Source organism: Rhinatrema bivittatum, chromosome 1 (genome assembly GCF_901001135.1).
Source record: "Rhinatrema bivittatum chromosome 1, aRhiBiv1.1, whole genome shotgun sequence".
Taxonomy (NCBI): domain Eukaryota; kingdom Metazoa; phylum Chordata; class Amphibia; order Gymnophiona; family Rhinatrematidae; genus Rhinatrema; species Rhinatrema bivittatum.
The window spans coordinates 321,636,552-321,655,194 of record NC_042615.1 but is presented as its reverse complement, the minus strand read 5'-3'; the positions used below and the strand labels follow the sequence as shown (position 1 = coordinate 321,655,194).

The window sequence follows — 18,643 nt, the reverse complement described above, 5'->3', positions numbered from 1 at the left end:
TTCACTCTGACTATACTGAAAACCAGTCCTGATTGGGGTTGTCAAGGACCAGACTGAGCAACTATTTAAGGAAGCTTATGGCTATGGTAGACCTAATCCTTAATGTAATACCTGATTTGATTTGAAAGGTAATAGTGTTGCAGCCACTTGGCAATAGTGATCATAACGTGATCAAATTTGACTTGATAACTGGATGAAGGACAATAAGAAAATCTACTGCAATAGCATTTTACTTTCATGAGGGAGACAATGATAAAATGAGGAAAATGGTTAGGAAAACTGAAAGGAGCAATTGCAAAGGTTAAGAGTTTATATAATTCATGGCCAAGGTCCATATTCTGACACAGTCCGGCTAGCAAAGTTAGGAAGATAAACTTATCTGGCAAACTTTGGAATGTATTCAATAGTGAAACCGCACTGTTGATTATAGCCAGCTATCTTAAAATTAGCTGGCTAATTATAGCCACCTAACTTTAGGACAGCTCTTTGGCCTGACAAATCTTAGTCAACTTAATAAAACAGCTCATTCTGAGTATTGGAGTTAGCCAGTTAACATTTCTGGCTAACTCAAATCCTCCCAGTTATGCCCTCAGAATACCCCTACTTTGCCCAGCTAAATTCTAGCTTCCAATTTATTAAGCAGCTAGAATTTAGTATGATATGTGCCCAAATATTCATTTAGCCAGCTATTTTCTTAGTTAGCTGGATAAATGCTTTAGAATATGAACCTCATCATTGTTTAAAAATACAATCTTGGAAGCCTACACCAGATGTATTTTACACATTAAAAAAGGTGGAAAGAAGGCCAAACAATTGCTGGCATGGCTAAATCGTAAGGTGAGAAACATTATTCTAGCCAAAAGAACATTTTTCAAGAAATGGAAATGGGATTTGAATTAAAAAAATAGGAAATAGCATTAGCACTAACAAATTAGATACAAAGCATTGATAAAGAAAACAAAGACAGAACTTGAAAAGAAGCTTGCTTATTGAATAAAAAACTCCTAATAAAAACTTTTTCATATACATATGAAGAATAAGAGGGAGTCAGTTGGACCATTAGATAATCAAGGGATAAAAAGAACATTAAGAGAGGATAGGGCTATGGAAGAAAGATTAAATTAATTCTTTGCTTCAGTCTTTGATGATGAAGATATAAGGCAGAAACCCATGCCAGAAGTTTTATTTAAAGATTATTATTCAGAGGAATTGAAACACATCTCAATGAACCTTGAAAATGCTAAAGGGAAAATTGACAAACTAAAGAGTAGTAAATCACCTGGACCAGATGTGATACATCACAGAGTTCTCAAAAAATGTATAAATGAAATTGCAGACCTACTATTAGTAATCTATAAACTATCATTAAAATCAACTACAGTATCTGAAAATTGGAAGATAGCCAACATAATGCCAAGTTTAAAATAAGAGTTCCATGGGTAATCCAGGAAACTACAGACAAGTGAGCCTGAAGTTAATGCCAGGAAATATGGTTAAAACTATTATAAAAAACAAAATTACTGAATACAACGATAGTCATGCAGTAGTTTAATGGGAAAAAAGTCTATATGAATTTAGCCAAGGGAAGTTTTGCCTCACCAATCAGCTATATTTTTTTGAAGGCATGAATGCAAATGACAGGTCAATTTTAAAAGCATTGGGCCGAATTTCAAAAAGGTTACGCGCACCGGGCCTGTTTTCAAATGGCCTGGCGACACGAGTAAAGCCCCAGGACGCGTGTAAGTCCCAGGGCTTTACTAAAGGGGCAGGAAGGGGGGCAGGGCATGGGTGGGGTGGGGGCAGGGTCAGAGGCTCCAGGCACAGTGGCCAGCTCCTGGAAGAAAAGACCATAAACCATTATTAAGGTGGACTTGGTAAGATCCACTGCTAATTCCTGGAATACCCAATATGGAATCTACCTATCTTTTGGGATCCTGTCAGGTACTTGTGATCTGGATTCACAACTGTTGGAAACAGGATATTTGGTCTGATATAGTATGGTAAATCTTAGGTTCTTATGAGTACGCACATTGGGAGGGCAATTTTCAAAAGCCATTTACCTAGGAAAATAGGCTCTCTGAAGATTGCCCAGCCTGTATACAGATAAAAATATGCACAGGGATCAACAATATGCACACTTTTATCAACATGAAAGTGGATGGGGTAGGGCAGAGCAGAGATCACCAGCATAGTTTTTGCATTTTCAATACCATATAAGTTTTCCAGGGAAAATAATCATAAGAAAAAGCAGATACAAATATCTGCAGGTAACTTTTTCTCAGCAATTTTCAAAAGGAAAGTACATGCAGACTTTACAACAATGTGGGCACTTTTGAAAATTGCCCTTTTGAGACTCCAAGATATCAGAACAAACAGGAAGAACTCATTTCAAACTAATTTTGGCGCACCATACCCCGGCACAAGCCGCTGTGTCAGAACACTCGGCCCCGCCCCCGGACAGCCATCATGCCCCGGCCACACCTCAGGACCACGGCCCCTGCCCCTTTTTTGAAGCCTCGGGACATACGCGCGTCCTGGGGCTTGCGCGTGCCACCGAGCCTATGCAAGATAGGCTCAGCGCGTGCAGGGGCAGCTTTTCAGGGGTTACGCGCGTACTCCCCGAAAACCTACCCCAAACCCCCCCTGCGTGCACCGAGCCTATTTTGCATAGGCTCGGCGGCGCGCGTAAGTCCCGGGGCTTGCATGGAGGGGCGTGTCGGGCGCGTGCCGGGAGTGATGCGCCGTTTCGGGGCCGTGTCGCGAGTGCCGCGGCATTTTGGGGGCAGTGCCGCAGTCGTGGTTTGGGCCCGGGGGTGTTCCAAGGGCGTGGCCATGGCCTCCGGACCAGCCCCCAGATCGGAACATGAAGTGCAGCAGCCGGCCCGGCGCACACAAAGGTAGGGGGGGTTTAAATAGGGCCGGGGGGGGGGGTTAGATAGGGGAAGGGAAGGGAAGGTGCGGAGGGGTGGAAGGAAAGTTCCCTCTGAGGCCGCTCCGATTTCGGAGCGGCCTCGGAGGGAACGGAGGCAGGCTGCGTGGCTCAGCGCGCACAGGCTGCCGATTTTGGGCAGCCTTGCGCGCGCCGACCCCGGATTTTAATGGATACGCGCGGCTACGCGCGTATCTATTAAAATCCCGCGTACTCTTGTTCGCGCCTGGTGCGCGAACAAAAGTATGCATGTGTGCAGATTTATAAAATCTGCCCCTATATGCACACACGTTATTTGTGAAACAAATTGGCAATTTCTGCACACAATACCTGTCATGCATGCACAAAGTGTTATTTGTGTGCCAACTATGGAATTACATGCACAAACGTCTGAACATAAAAAAACCCAACAAAATAGAACACAAAAAAATGAAAAGCTCTAATGAAACAATATGAAATGTTTGAAATATTTGGCCTGTATATTCCGATCATCTTCCCTATTCCTAAATCAACATTGAGACACCATCTAGTGTGTTTTATACTGCGGGAGCTTCCAACCTGACACGTGTTTCGGTGTGAGGAGGAAATGTTCACCCAAAAATTGCATTTTCAAAACTACCTGTGTTATTCTCCACTGGAAAAGAATCTGCTGAAAAAGCAGATGCAAATATCTGTAGGTATTTTGTCCCCAGGGCAATTTTCAAAGTGCAAGTATGCAGAAAACACCTTCACTTTGAAAATCAGTGCAACGCTCATGGATTAAAAGTGCTCTCGGACTTTGCAGCAAGGCGATTAGTTTGAAGATTTCCTTCCCGAAATGTGCATAAATCCTATTATGCTTGGGGATCTCATCAGGTGTGAAAGAATGGCCTAACCCTTGATTCCTTAAGGTCTATCTAATGATTGCAAGAGATGGCATAGAATTCCTCTTATTTTCTCTGCACCAGTCTGTTGTCCAAACTTATAACATACTTGCAGTTTATATCATGCTAGGAGACAATTTTCAATGTGCAGGGGAAAAGCTTATGGGTACTGACAATTTTCAATGTGCAGGTGAAAAGCTTATGGGCAATGGCGTAGCCAGAATTGATTTTTTGGGTGGGCACAAGGTTAACATGGGTGGGCTGTAGGCATGCAGGTCTACTAGTTGTTTTTTTACTGATAAATAATGCCAAATTATGCAGCATAGCATTCACATCTACGCCTAAGTATGAGGTTTACTTAATGATACAAACATAATTCACGGTGATTTGTGGTACTTTAGCCTTCTTATTATTACAATTTTATACACGGCTCCTACCTGACCATAAATTTTGAGAGAGCGGTTGTGTTGCTTATATTTAAATTGCTAACATCTCAAAATATAGATATATATTTTTACCTTTGTTGTCTGATCTTTGTATTTTTCTAATCAGTTGGTCCTGGTCTCTTTTTCCCATTTTTTCCCTTATAGTTCATTTCCTAATTCCTTTTCAGTGTCTTTCTTCTATTACTGTCTTCTTCCCTTCCACACACACACACACACACACACACACATACACGCTTTCTCTCACAGACTCCCTCTCACACACTCAAGCTGTCACTCTCATATGCTCTCCCCCCCCCCCACCCCCCCACAAGCTCACATTCAAGTTCTCACTTTCTCACCCCTCCCCAGGCTTATATTCTTATGCACACACAGACGCACATCCAGGCACCCATTCTCACCCACACACATAAACCCAGACTCCCATTCTCACCCACAAACCCATGCTCCCAGTCTCACCCACACATATTCAAGCTCCCATTCTCATCCATACATATACACATTTAAGGTACTATTCTCACCCACACATAGACACATTCAAGCACCCATTCTTATCGACATACTCAAGCTTCCATTCTCACCCACCCACACAAACCCAGGCTCTCATTCTCACCCATATATACACACATTCAAGCTCCCATTCTCACCCACCCACAAACCCAGGCTCCCATTCTCAACCACACATACACACATTCGAGCTCCCATTCACCCACATATTCAAGCTTCCATTCTCACCCACATACACATCCAGGCTCCAGTTTTCACCCACACACACTCCCATTCTCAGCCACACATACACATTCAAGCACGTGCACAGCTTCCGCTTTCTCCCCCAGAGCAGGAAGATCAGCTGCCTCTCCTGCTGCCACCGGCCTCCTGCTATCTTCGGGCGTTGGGCCGTACTGCCCGCCGAACTTCCTGTCGGGGGGGGGAGCGGAAGCGCAGCGCACAACGTCCGCTTCCTCCCTCCCCCTCCCCCCCCCAAGCAGGAAGATCGGCGGGCAGTACGGCCCGACGCCCGAAGATAGCAGGAGGCCGGTGGCAGCAGGAGAGGCAGCTGATCTTCCTGCTCTGGGGGAGAAAGCGGAAGCTGTGCGCAGCGCTTCCGCTCCCCCAAACAGGAAGTTCGGCGGGCCGTTTGACCCGAAGATAGCAGGAGAACGGGTGGCAGCAGGAGAGGCCAGCTGATCTTCCTGCATTGGGGAGAGGAAGCGGAAGCTGCGCGCGGCGCTTCCGCCCCCCCCCCCCCCCCGAACAGGAAGACCGGTTGGCCATACGGCCGCAGCAGCGCTTCCCCATGTGTGCCGTGATGGCGCGCGAGGCGTGGGTTCTCTTGTTCGCTGTCGCGGGGATGGGATCCCGCGACAGCCTTGCAGTTCCGGTGCCAGTTGGGTGGGCCTGGGTCTAAGTTGGGTGGGCACCTGCCCACCCAGGCCCACCCGTGGCTACGCCACTGCTTATGGGTAGTTTTTAACTTTAGATTTTGCAACAAATTTCAAAGAGAATATATGCACCTGCTTTCCCTTTGACTGCCCAAGGGAAAAGGACCCTCAGAGATTTGTATCTGCTTATTCTGCAGAGACTTTTTTTTTCCAGACAAAACCCAGCATGTTGTTGCCTCCCCCAACCTAACCCAGTCCCAGGAATGCATCCACAAAAGTGCAAATAAAATTATAAGCATTGTGGAATGATGCACAAACCCATATTCAGTATGCAGTTTTCCCACAGGTGAATGATTTTTGAGAATTGCCCATAGAGTCTGAGAAAGTTTGTTTAAATCTGTTTTACATTTTTTAACTCAGTTTCAGGATATTTTTGTACAAGGCTTAAATTTCCAGAAAAGATATAATTTATTGTTCCTGCAGTTAGTCACAGGTTTGTGCAATTTTCTGCTTAACCTTTGAAATTTAAAAAAAATTACCTCTGCAATTTCAAAGAAAATGGTTCTCCTCGCACACTATGTCATATTTCAGTGTGGCAAGTAATGATATGCACAATATACTATTCAGCATTAAGCATACTCATTTACAGCTGTTATAATTATGGAAGAAGAGAAGTCTCATACTGGCATTCAGACACTCAGTATGTTGCAACAGTGCCTCCATTTCAAAGACTGTGACATCCATAGCAATAGCAAAAAAACAAAAGAAGCAAACCCACTCGCTGAAAAACCAGGCAGAGAAAAACATCAGAGCCAATGTGAGGGTACCAGAGGACACAATCCAAAAAGCTTCAAACAACAAGAGACTGTTCCACAGTGTTAGAAGTGAAAACAAATACTATAAAAATAATCCATTTATTACAAAAAAAAAGAAAAGAAAGCAAAACCCAGTTTGGATCTGCTTTTTTATTTTGTATTATTTTTTATAATAAATGGATTGTTTTTACACTCTCTTTCTTGATTTTCACTTTACTTTTAACTCTGTGGAACATTCTCCTATTGATTGAGGTTTTAAGAATTGCGTCCTCTGGGGGCCCCGCCATGGCTGTGTGTTTTTCCCACGCATTGACACCAAGCAGCCAAATGGGTTCTACATTCAACCACAATCAAATCTTCATAGATTCATTGAGTCACAGCTAAAGATCATCTTTATTAAAGGTTCATGAAACGTGGTTGCATACTGCAGGGGAAAGGGGGGAACACCTACAACACTTACCACTGGTTACGCATATGTAAATGAGGCTTTACAGGGTCCATGGGAAATAACATGGTATGCTCGCCACACCCACTCTTTTTCATGGACTCAGTAAAGCCAGAAATGTTAACACTGTTTCAGATCAGATGTTATTTTTATTTATTTTTATTTATGCGATTTTTATATACCGTTACCCGGAACACAGGGTTCCAACTTTACGGTTTACAACCAGTTAAAAAGCAGAATAATATAATAAAAATCAATTGAAAAATAAAATAGTAGAATTACTAAAAAACATAAAAATAGCATTAATTTTCTACTGGGCCCACTGCCTCAGGAAATCCGCTGTGCTAACTTTTCCAAAGCCAAAGAGGAAATTAGCAGAAGGGGGGCAGGCATCTCCCCCATCCTTAGCCTCTCTGACTCCCCCCTGTGACGGTATACCCTTAGAATGTCAGCACAACTCACCTGCCCACCCCAAGTAATAGCACAACCCATCCCTGCCCCCCAAATGAAAGCACACCTTCCTTGAGCTTCCTCAAACCCACCACCCACCACCAGTGCATTGCCTAAGCCTTCTCTTGCCCACCCTCTAGTGAAAGCACCTTTCTACAAGCCTCTTCTGAATCCCTTTCCAGTGGGAATCCCCAATTCTCCAAGCCCCTTGTGACACCTCCAGAATGAAGGCTTACCCCTCTGGAATGTCCCACTGTTCACTGCCAGAAGGACATCAGAACAGGGCCGGCATGCCTCAATAGGTGAACTAGGCGATCGTCTAGGGTGCCAGCCATTAAGAGGCGACAAAGAACAGCCATATAGGGCCATGTGCGGAGCCCGTCCCACTCACGGCCAAGAGGAGTAGAGACTCAGCAGGCCATGAGCAAAGTATATCCTACTTGTGGCCAAGAGGAGTAGAGGGATTGTGTATATACGAGAGAGCAATGGTGTTAGTGAGAATGATGGAGGGAGCCTGTGTAAAGGTGCATGTGTGAATGAGACAAGGAACCTAAGTGTGGGTAAGGGAGGGGGCCTGTCTGAGTGAATGAAGTCAGGCAGGAACCGGGGAGGGGCACAAGGCAGAAGGTTCACCTAGGGTGCCTAATACCCTTGCACCGGCCCTGCATCAGAAATTGCCTGCCCACTCAAATGTCGGTTGCTGAATTGCACTATGAAGTACTTCACTGTTATCATTTTATTGAGTTTAGAAAGGACTCATGGGTTGCAGTCTCTGTGGGTCAGGGTAGATGGTGTGAGCTATCACTGGGGAGGGCATTAGGGTAGAAGGCATTTGGGGTTTGCTGTCACTGGAGATTGTGGCTGAAAGGGTTGGAGAGTAGGGTGTGTTCTCATTTGGGGGTCATAGTTGTGTTGTCGCTCGAAAAGGTATGCAGTCATTGGCAGGTTGAACTAGGCTCAGGGAGTGCATGCTCTGGTTCAAGGATAGGGACTCTATGCTTGTCACTCAGAGGGGGAAGAAGGAAATCCTGTTATCCAGCTGCTTCACTTAGGACAGAGAATGGGGGATTTCTTGAAGTAGGCACAAGCTCAATATACCATACTAAGGATGTGCATTTCTTTTGTTACTTTATCCACATACATTTTTTATGTTTATAAAATTATATTTACACATATAAAATGGAATTTTGTGTACACATGTAGAAAAGAATGTTATATACATAATAAAACAAAATGAAACAAAATGAAATTTAAAAACACAGCAATAATAAAAAAAACCCCAAAATGAAATAAATACATTATTTCCCCAGCATACCCTTCAATGTATATTTTTGAGATAACGTGCACTCCCCTACCATGGATATACTGTGTCTGCAGTTTATTTTGCATATTTTTATTCTGCAGATCCAAGGTACACTTTCTCTTTGCAGATCACAACTCAAACTTAAAAAACAGCAAAATCACAAAAAAATGAGATATACCTCAGAAGCAAACAAAGAATATAATTTGATAAATCCTATTAACTTTCAGTCCCTGTCCAATTACCACCTATATAAGCATAGGCACCCTTACTAGACAGATTCACTGAGGGGAGAGCAGCCGTCCAGCACCACAACCACAGCCTACTGTGCAAGGTATATGAGAGAAAAGATAACCTCCAAACAAGAAAACAGTACTTTAATACTCTCAAGCTGAAAGAAATAAACTATAGCAGTACAGATATGCAACCTAGCTAAGTTCACCAAGCAGAAAGAAATAATTTAGATAAGCAAGTTAGACAGAGTCCTGATATTTAGCCAGGAATTATGTGACAAGATGAAGGAAGAACGGGAGACATTTAGAATAGTGGGAACCTCCTCTCTAAAATATGCCTTGGCCAATTTGAGCCTAGCTCTTTGTGGGGTAGATCCTTGTCATTCTCTTCTGATTAAAGTGTCAAAAGAGATTTTGTTGCATTGACTAATACTAGTAAGCTCTCTTTAAAGGAGGATCTGTTTACACAGCAATTAATGCAAGCTTTAATTTGCCCCCTTTTGAAAAGATTGGGCCTGAACCACAGAAAAAGATGAATTTTCAGCCAGTTACCAACTTGTCCTATTTAGGGGAAGTTATTGAAGAGCTAGTGGCAGTTCAATTGGTTGATTGTATGAAAACTGAGAATTGGCTAGAAAAGTTTCTGGAGATTCTATAGAAGAGGAAAAGTATTTGGATGCACTTTATAAATGGTTTGGCATGGGGGCTAGATTATCTTATTTGACCTTTTTGCTGACAAAAATACAGTCAACCTTGATTTAATGATTGACCAGATAAAGGCAGTAGATTGGTTTGGTCAGTATTGTGATGATTTGCATATTATGTTAAGGTCCAACCCCAATAGGTGGCTATGGATAGGTATAAATCTAAGACCTGGGAATTCACATGTATTGTTCTGCAAGGTTTGAAACTGTTGTCCTATGTAACATTTGCCACTCGCGGGACAGGTCTGCAGGTGTCTTCACGTAACTTGACAACGCCACTGATGTCCTCTCATCATGGAAATGCCACTGGCATTCTGCTGATGCTACCGCTCCTGCTTGGCATCTCCCTAGGCATGCACGCATGCAAAAGTACTTCATTTTAAGGGCTCATGGCAGGAAAAGCCCGCAGTGATCTTTGGTGACGTCATGACCAGCTTTCCTATAAAAAGTAGAGATGTGAATCGTGTCCTCGATCGTCTTAACGATCGATTTCGGCTGGGAGGGGGAGGGAATCGTATTGTTGCCATTTGGGTGTGTAAAGTATCGTGAAAATCGTTAAAATCGTGAGCCGGCACACTAAAACCCCCTAAAACCCACCCCCGACCCTTTAAATTAAATCCCCCACCCTCTCGAACCCCCCCCAAATGCCTTAAATTACCTGGGGATCCAGCGGCACACTAAAACACGGCACACTAAAACCCCCTAAAACCCACCCCGACCCTTTAAATTAAATCCCCCACCCTCCCGAACCCCCCCCCCAAATGCCTTAAATTACCTCCGTAGTGGCGGTCCGTAGCTAAATCGGGGGAAGGGGAGAGCAGGAAAACCGGCACGCTGAATCGTGTAGTCTTCAGCCGGCGCCATTTTGCAAAATGGCCGCCGCAAAATGGCGGCGGCCACAGACCAAAACGATTCGACGCAGGAGGTTGTTCCGGACCCCCACTGGACTTTTGGCAAGTCTTGTGGGGGTCAGGAGGCCCCCCCAAGCTGGCCAAAAGTTCCTGGGGGTCCAGCGGGGGTCCGGGAGCGATTTCCTGCCGCGAATCATTTTCCGTACGGAAAATGGCGCCGGCAGGAGATCGACTGCAGGAGGTCGTTCAGCAAGGGTTCCGGACCCCCGCTGAATGACCTCCTGCAGTCGATCTCCTGCCGGCGCCAATTTTTTTATTGTGAAATGGTATTTTGCTATTTGTTTGTAATTTGTTATCTTGCATTATGGTATGTGGCTTATAAATTACCATGAGTTGACTGTAGACATTGTGAATCAAAAGTCAACATAAACAAGAAAATTATGAATGTTTTAGAAAAGCACAGTTTATGCAAAAATTAGAATTATCCTGAGCAGTGTAGGTAAGCACTTGCAGTAACAGCTCATATAGAACATAACCATTTGCAAAGTATTGAGGATAAACTTGTACTTAACAGCAAAGACTCAGAAGATCAGAAAAGAAATGATAAAGCATAATGCAGTACCATGGTATAGATGCAGGTCTTTATCATGCTCTCTGTTGTCATCAAAGAGTTAGTAAAAACATGACAGTCCTTCCAGTAAAGTGTTGGATATCAAGTCTGCTCTTTGTCTTGCATAATAGCAGATTAAGAACTTCAAACATTTACCTTGACTTTGGGCCTCATTTTCCAAGCAGTTTACCGCGTGCGATAAATTCACAAATCGCGTTAACAGCTGTTAATGCGATTTGCGAATGCAAATTAGTAATTTGGTATTCAGGGGGCGGAGCATATGTAAAGCGGGAACCAGTTTATCGTGTGCGGCGAAACAGCTGCAGTGTTAGCGCGGCTGCTAACTTCAACCCTCAAATTTGCGTTACCGGCAAGTAAAGGGTTATTGTGGTCCACGATAGTTCCGGACAGCCTGTTTCAGGCTCTGGAGACAGAGAGAGAGAGAGAGAGAGAGAGAGAGAGAGAGAGAGAGAGAGAGAGAGAGAGAGAGAGAGAGAGAGAGAGAGAGAGAGAGAGAGAGAGAACCTTACTATAGTGCCTATGCCCTAGACAGGTATTTTAACCCCTATGGGAGGGCCACCTATTAACTCGGGGTGGGGATTAGGTATGAGCGTCGGGGGTTGGGGGCCACTTTCGCATTCCACATGAGACCTACGGAAAGAACAGTGGTCTCTAGTGAAGATTTGCTGGCCGTCGGAGTGAGGAAACTCACTCCAAGAAGAGATTTGGGCTACGTTCTCTCCACCTAGCTTGTTGTTGCCCAGGTAGAGTGTCCATCAAGCTAGGTGGAGAGAACATTGCCCAAATCTCTTCTTGGAGTGAGTTTCCTCACTCCGACGGCCAGCAAATCTTCACTAGAGACCACTGTTCTTTCCGTAGGTCTCATGTGGAATGCGAAAGTGGCCCCCAACCCCCGATGCTCATACCTAATCCCCACCCCGAGTTAATAGGTGGCCCTCCCATAGGGGTTAAAATACCTGTCTAGGGCATAGGCATTATAGTAAGTCTCTCTCTCTCTCTCTCTCTCTCTCTCTCTCTCTCTCTCTCTCTCTCTCTCTCTCTCTCTCTCTCTCTCTCTCTCTCTGTGTGGCGATGTTTCCCCATTGCACAAAAGAAGCCTCATTTGCATTGGTAATGCCCCCTACTGCGTTACCAATGCGATATTGGAAAATGAGGCCCTTTATGTAGGTAATCACCATAAAACTGAACGTCATAGATTGATATGAATTATTTATGGCTGGACTTTAATATCTATATTCACTGAGTTTTGATAGATGTGCACTTATTTTGAAAGTGTTTGGAGATGTTCACTATCTTTGAAAACTTCAAACATGCAAACAGTGACATAAATAGAAACTAAACCAAGTAATTTCTGACTTAAAAATAAAATCTGCATCAGATTTAAATCAGGTCAAATCTGACTTAAATTGTCAAAATTAATTTAAGGGGAATTTTTGAAGATTCAAAATCACATTCAAACTACCATATTTTTCTGAGCTGTGCACTCTTTGTTCAAAGACTTCTATGAGCCTCTTGAATTCCTTTACAGTTTTTTATTTGTACTTTCCATAAAATATAGCCCTTGAGGAATGATTGTTGACATATTAAGGTCCATATTCCAAGAGGTTTATCCAGCTAAATTGGGACTTAGCCAGACAAACCCCCAGGTTTTTAAATTTCCCACCAGTATGAATGCCCCAAAGTTATATGGCTTAGATGATTAGCAAGATAAAATTACATTTATCCAGATAAGTAGGGGTGTTCCAGAAATGGCTATTCTTACCTGGATATGTTAGCTGAGTAACATTGATATTCAGGGTCATCCAGCTAAGCTTTCTCGATACTTTTAGGACTACCTCAAAGCCTTAACCTCCTATAGTCACCATTTACCCCTAGTTCATCAAAATGTTATAAATTGGGCTGCTCCTGGCAAAAGAGGGAGAGAGAGAGACAGAGTCTCTTTATGAGGCTCTGTTAATCATCTATTTATACTACTATAGTAGGGTCATCTAGTAACACGAGGTGAGGTTTTGTTGGTGGTCTAGGATTTGGGGGGCAGTTTTATATATACAGACAGACATATGAACAGCACAGTACACATCAGTGAAGATTTGATGTGATTTGGAATGAGGAAAGATGCACAAAGATGATATTTCTACAATGTACTCTCGCCCTAGCTTGATACACTCTCTACCTGGGTAGAAAAAAGGTATAGTTATTCCCAGCGTTATAATGTGTATTATGCTATCATATGCAACATTAAACATCCCTAATTTTCATAGACCTCACCCAAACCCCTCCCCTTTGACTAAATGTTTGGAATTTGCATATGCATCATGCGATGCAAAAAATAACCTATGCGTTAGGCGTTAACGCCATAACACATTTTGATGAATGACTCTGATAACTGGCTAAATAAATATAGGAAAAAAAGTTAAAAAGGACAGGCCCTAAAATCCCAACCCTCAAAATAATTAAAACAACCCTCAACCCTCCAAACTTCCAAATTAATTTTAAAAAAGTAGTAGGCCATAGCAGCTGGAAGACCCTCTACCCCCAAGATAGTTCAATTAAATCCAGACTCTAGGGCCCTTCCTTAGCCCCCTCCCCACTCTCCTAACAAACTGACCACCCCTACCACCCAGAACACACCCAAAGCCTGCTGGAGAGGTAAAGACCTACTGTTCCACCCACAATAAGCATTCCTCTCAGAGTCGTAACTGTGAGAACAATACTGGTTGAGGGTGGAATGGCATGAATCTACCATTCTGGCCACTCTTGGAAGTTTTTCCTGGGGGGAGATTGGAAAGGTGGCAGTAGGAGTTGTCAGTTTCTTGGGAGGGTGAGACCTGGAGCCTGATTTGATTTAAAATATCTCAGGAGAGGCTATTGGTCTGCTATGGCCTGCTATTTTTTTTTTTTAATTTATTGGGAGATTGGGGAGATTGGAGAGGGTTTGAGCACTAGCCCCAAACTTCTTTTAATTATTTTGGGGAGGAGTTGGGCAGTTGGGAGAATCACCCTGCTTGCCTTTTTTTCTTTTCCATTTTTGCCTGACTGGATTTACACTGAATATTGCCAGTTAAGATACAAGTTATCCGAGTGCATGTACCTGAATAAAGTTATCTTGGTAAACGTACTCGAATAACTTTAGCCAAGTATATTCAGCAGAAGACTTGCCCCATTGAATATACCAGCTAAAGTTAACTTGTTAACATAAACTGAATAACCTCCTGCTCACTGACTCCCTTAATATGGATCTGATTATTTTTTTATGATAATCTGAGGTGGCATAAATTAATTGGAAGAAAAGATATCACGTGTCATTCATGCTAATGGGCTCTTGTTTTCATTCACTTTTACAGAGAGCTGATGTTGGAATTTCTGCCTTAACTATCACACCAGATCGAGAGAATGTGGTGGACTTCACAACTCGTTACATGGATTACTCAGTAGGTGTGCTGCTTAGAAGGGCTGAGAAGACAGTGGACATGTTTGCTTGTTTGGCACCATTTGATCTATCCTTATGGGCATGCATAGCAGGAACTGTGCTTTTGGTGGGACTACTGGTCTACCTCTTAAACTGGCTTAACCCTCCACGCATTCAGATGGGATCAATGACTTCCACAACATTGTACAATTCCATGTGGTTTGTGTATGGATCTTTTCTGCAACAGGGTAAGTGGAATGAATCTTCTCAAGTTTTACTCCTCTGTATTTTAAGCGAACACAGTTTGATTCACTTTTGAGTGAAATCCATCTTTAAAATGTTGTATCTAATTTATATGAGCCAATTCCGCAGAGTAACTACAAATGACACAAATTGTCATAACTAAAATGTATAATTAATATTGAATTTTTAACTTGCATTGGCAACCTTTTTTTTCATTATTGGGAGCAATTTTCACAAAGCCTGCACAGATGCATGTGGGCACTTCTAGTACACTTACATTATGCTGAGTTTCAAAGGGAAACTGCCCGCCAGTGTTCCTCTTTGAAAACCCTGTGGTGCTGTGACTGGTACTGTGGGGATTACTGACTTCAGGTTCCTTGCAGGTACAAAATTTGTGGGGTGAAGCATGTGCTGGAATTTTAAAATGAAATCCCCTACATCTACTTTACCAGGTCCATCCTGACCCCCACCTCCTTGGCATTACTTCCAAAAATTCCTTTGAAAATTGGCCCTATAGCTGTCAAGTAATCAAATGAAGCATCAGTATATGTCACTTTCCTTTTTTGTGTTCTTTCTAAATCAGCTATGCTACCACCTAAAAAGAATGCAAAATGTAGTTTTCAGTAATACACTCAAACGACAGTCCAGAATGTAGTGCTATATGGTGGCATCAATCCATAGTAGAAAAGACTAACTTTAGGACTGCAGAGAGTTTGCAATGGTTAATTTGCAGAACTTATACTACATTGAAACTCCTCTTCCTTGCACTGGTAGGGGCTGGAAAAAGGCACAATATACTGATGGTACAGTGATACCTGAGTTAAAAGTATGCTGGTAATAATTCTATATGGAGCTGCAATTTATTCTTTCTACATCATATCTAATCAAAATGGGATATGATGTATTTATGGAACAGTGTTAAGAATGCAGAATACTGGAAAAACATGAAAAAACATTTTTCTATCCCATTTTCTGCTATCATTCCAAGGTGAATTACATGGAGGAAATATGACATTTATTTATTTATTTTATTTTATTTTATTTATTTATTTACCGATTTTTATATACCGGGGCACATAGGTAACATCACCTCGGTTTACATTCAAACATTAATTCAGCAAAGCTTATTTATTTGCTTACTTATTTTAAAAAAAACTTATATACCATCTAGCCATTTTCCAGGTGTTTACAAAATATGCTCATAATAAAAGAATCACATGTCCACAACAATTAAACACATAATAAAATTAATACATATCATCATAATAAGATTATTATATAACATCATAAAAATAAAAAGAAATAAAATTAAACCATAAAAATTAATCAAAACATCATGAAATCATACAATTTGAAATAAAACAACCTATTATTATAACATCTTAAAACAACTTAAATATTTTTTTTTTTAAAGGAACAATTCTTTTAATGTCATTTAGGGTCTCACCTCCTTTAATTATCTTATTTTACTTTTTCACTATATTACAAACTATATAGGAATAAAACCTTTTAAAAATCATTAGATGCAAAGCCCCTTGAAGATGCCAAAAGATGAAAATCAGAGGACAAAATTCTAGATTCAATTGTATGCTTGATCAAATAAAAATGTTTTAACCAACGTCCTAAACTATTTAAATATCTCCAGGTTTTCCATGCTGAGGAGGCAGGCCTCTTTCTTCAGAAATGAAGGTCTAGAATGAGGGTTTATGGATGAGGGTGAAAGGGGGTAAACCTAGGAGTAATCTATATTTCTTTACAGAGAGGGTTGGTAGATGCATGGATCAGTCTCCCTGTGGAGGTAGTAGAAACCAGATCTGTATCAGAATTAAGGAAATCATGGGACACGCACAAGGGATCTCTGAGTGAGAAGAAGGGATTGTAAGCTGAATAGTTGGTTTCAATGAGCAGACTATATAGATTGTATGAGCTTTCCCTGCCCCATGGTTTTATGTTTCTATGGGGGTTATTTTCTAACCCTATCGCACGCGAAAAAGGACTTTTCGCGTGCGATGCCTAGATCGGGTCGGCATCAGCACTGGAAGAGGAGGAGTTGGTGCGGTGTCGGGGTGGATGCCGTGGAAACTTCACTGATGGCGAAAAGGCAAGGCCCCTTATTGCTACCAGTAGCGCGCCCAATAGCACCACCTTTTACGATGGCGCTATTGGGTATGAAAGCCAGCAGCAATGGCACCGCGGTGGTGCCATTGCTGCCGGCGTTCGCGGGCCAACCCCCTGCTTCACCCCGCCCCCACCTCCCATTAGCACTGGGATTCACAAACCAGTGCAAAGAAAGAAAATCCAGCCCTATGTTTCTAAAGAAAACTTGAATTGCTAGTGTAATTAAATAGATCACATATATCAATGAATGACTAGAATTTTTAATTTTGATACCATATCTGTCTGACTGAGAACTTAAGTGTCTAAACTGACTTTACAGAACAAGGTTACTTGGGTTCTTTACCTTATCTGCTTTTTTCTTCATCACTAGCTCAGCACCATTTCTAGTCCTTTGCATTATCTATTTGATTCTCTTCATTCTGTAAAAGTGACCTTTTCAAATTACTCTTCATTAATATTTCCAGTTAATTTTCATTTCCCAAGATGTCATCCTGAAATGTGGTCACATTAGGGTTCTTCTTCTTCTTACTCCATACTTACAAAGGGTAGGTAACATTAATGAGTCTTTTTTTATGTTATCTTTTAACTTAAAAGGCTCTATGCTTTAAAACTCACATTGAAACAGTTTTATCATTTAACTTGATAACATTTTTATATAAATATAAGAAGACAATGAATCATGCAATAAGTTTTACTCTTGCTATGCTAAAACTTGAGCATCACTTCAGTACTAATCTAAATTTTAACATATAAGAGTAACATCCACAATAGTTGATGGTAAGGACATTTTGCTCATGCTAAAAATAGGGAGGGCAATTTTCAAAACCATTTTCCCCAGGTAAAACAATGAGCCAAAATGGTCTGTTACAAAATTGCCCACCTGATATGCAGGTAAACTTACAGTATGTTGTCTATAGACTGTGGGGTAGATTTTCAAAAAACGCGAATAGGCGTACTTTTGCTGGCGCATCAGGCGCCAGCAAAAGTACGCTGGATTTTAGTAGATACGCGCGGAGCCGCGCGTATCCACTAAAATCCTGGATCGGCGCGCGCAAGGCTATGAATTCTGTATAGCCGGCGCACGCCGAGCCGCGCAGCCTACCCCCGTTCCCTCCAAGGCCGCTCCGAAATCGGAGCGGCCTTGGAGGGAATCCTCTAACGCCCTCCCCTCACCTTCCCCTCCCTTCCTCTACCTAACCCACCCGCCCGGCCCTGTCTTCACCCCCCCCCCCTTACCTTTCTCCGGGGATTTACGCCTCCCGGAGGGAGAAGTAAATCCCCGCGCGCCAGCGGGCCGCTAGCGCGCCGGGACGCGATCTGGGGGTGGGTCCGGAGGGCGCGGCCACGCCCCCGGGCTGCCCCGGGCCGTAGCCACGCCCCCGGGCCCGCCCCCGGAACGCTCCCGACACGCCCCAAAAACGCCACGCGGTTCGGGCCCGCCCCCGACACGCCCCCTCCGAAAACCCCAGGACTTACTCGAGTCCCGGGGCTCTGCGCGCACCGGTAGGCCTATGTAAAATAGGGTTACCGGTGCGCAGGGCCCTGCTCGCCTAAATCCGCCCGGTTTTGGGCGGATTTAGGCGAGCAGGGCTCTTAAAATCCGCCCCTGTGTGCACTTACCTTCAATGAGCAAATGTGTTTCCAGGGCAGGATTGGGAATACTTTCACATTTCTATGTGCATGCTTTTACATTTTTTTTAAAAGTGTGCAGTTAGCTTGGTCGGATAATTCAAAGGGAAAATAAGCACCTAATTTCCCTTTAAAAAACTGGTGTAATGAATGCATGTAATTAACTTCAAAATTGTAAGGGGCTGTGGAGTTGTGATA

The 18,643-nt window shown here is 42.8% G+C and overlaps 1 protein-coding gene across 1 annotated transcript in view; it reads left to right on the top strand.

The window, feature by feature from the left end:
- Positions 1-18,643, top strand: part of GRID2 (glutamate ionotropic receptor delta type subunit 2) — a 2,300,191-nt gene that overhangs the window by 1,712,839 nt on the left and 568,709 nt on the right. Inside the window, exon 11 of the mRNA XM_029609341.1 lies at positions 14,391-14,703. Coding sequence (XP_029465201.1) covers positions 14,391-14,703 — 313 coding nt within the window. The remainder of the gene's footprint in view (positions 1-14,390; positions 14,704-18,643) is intronic.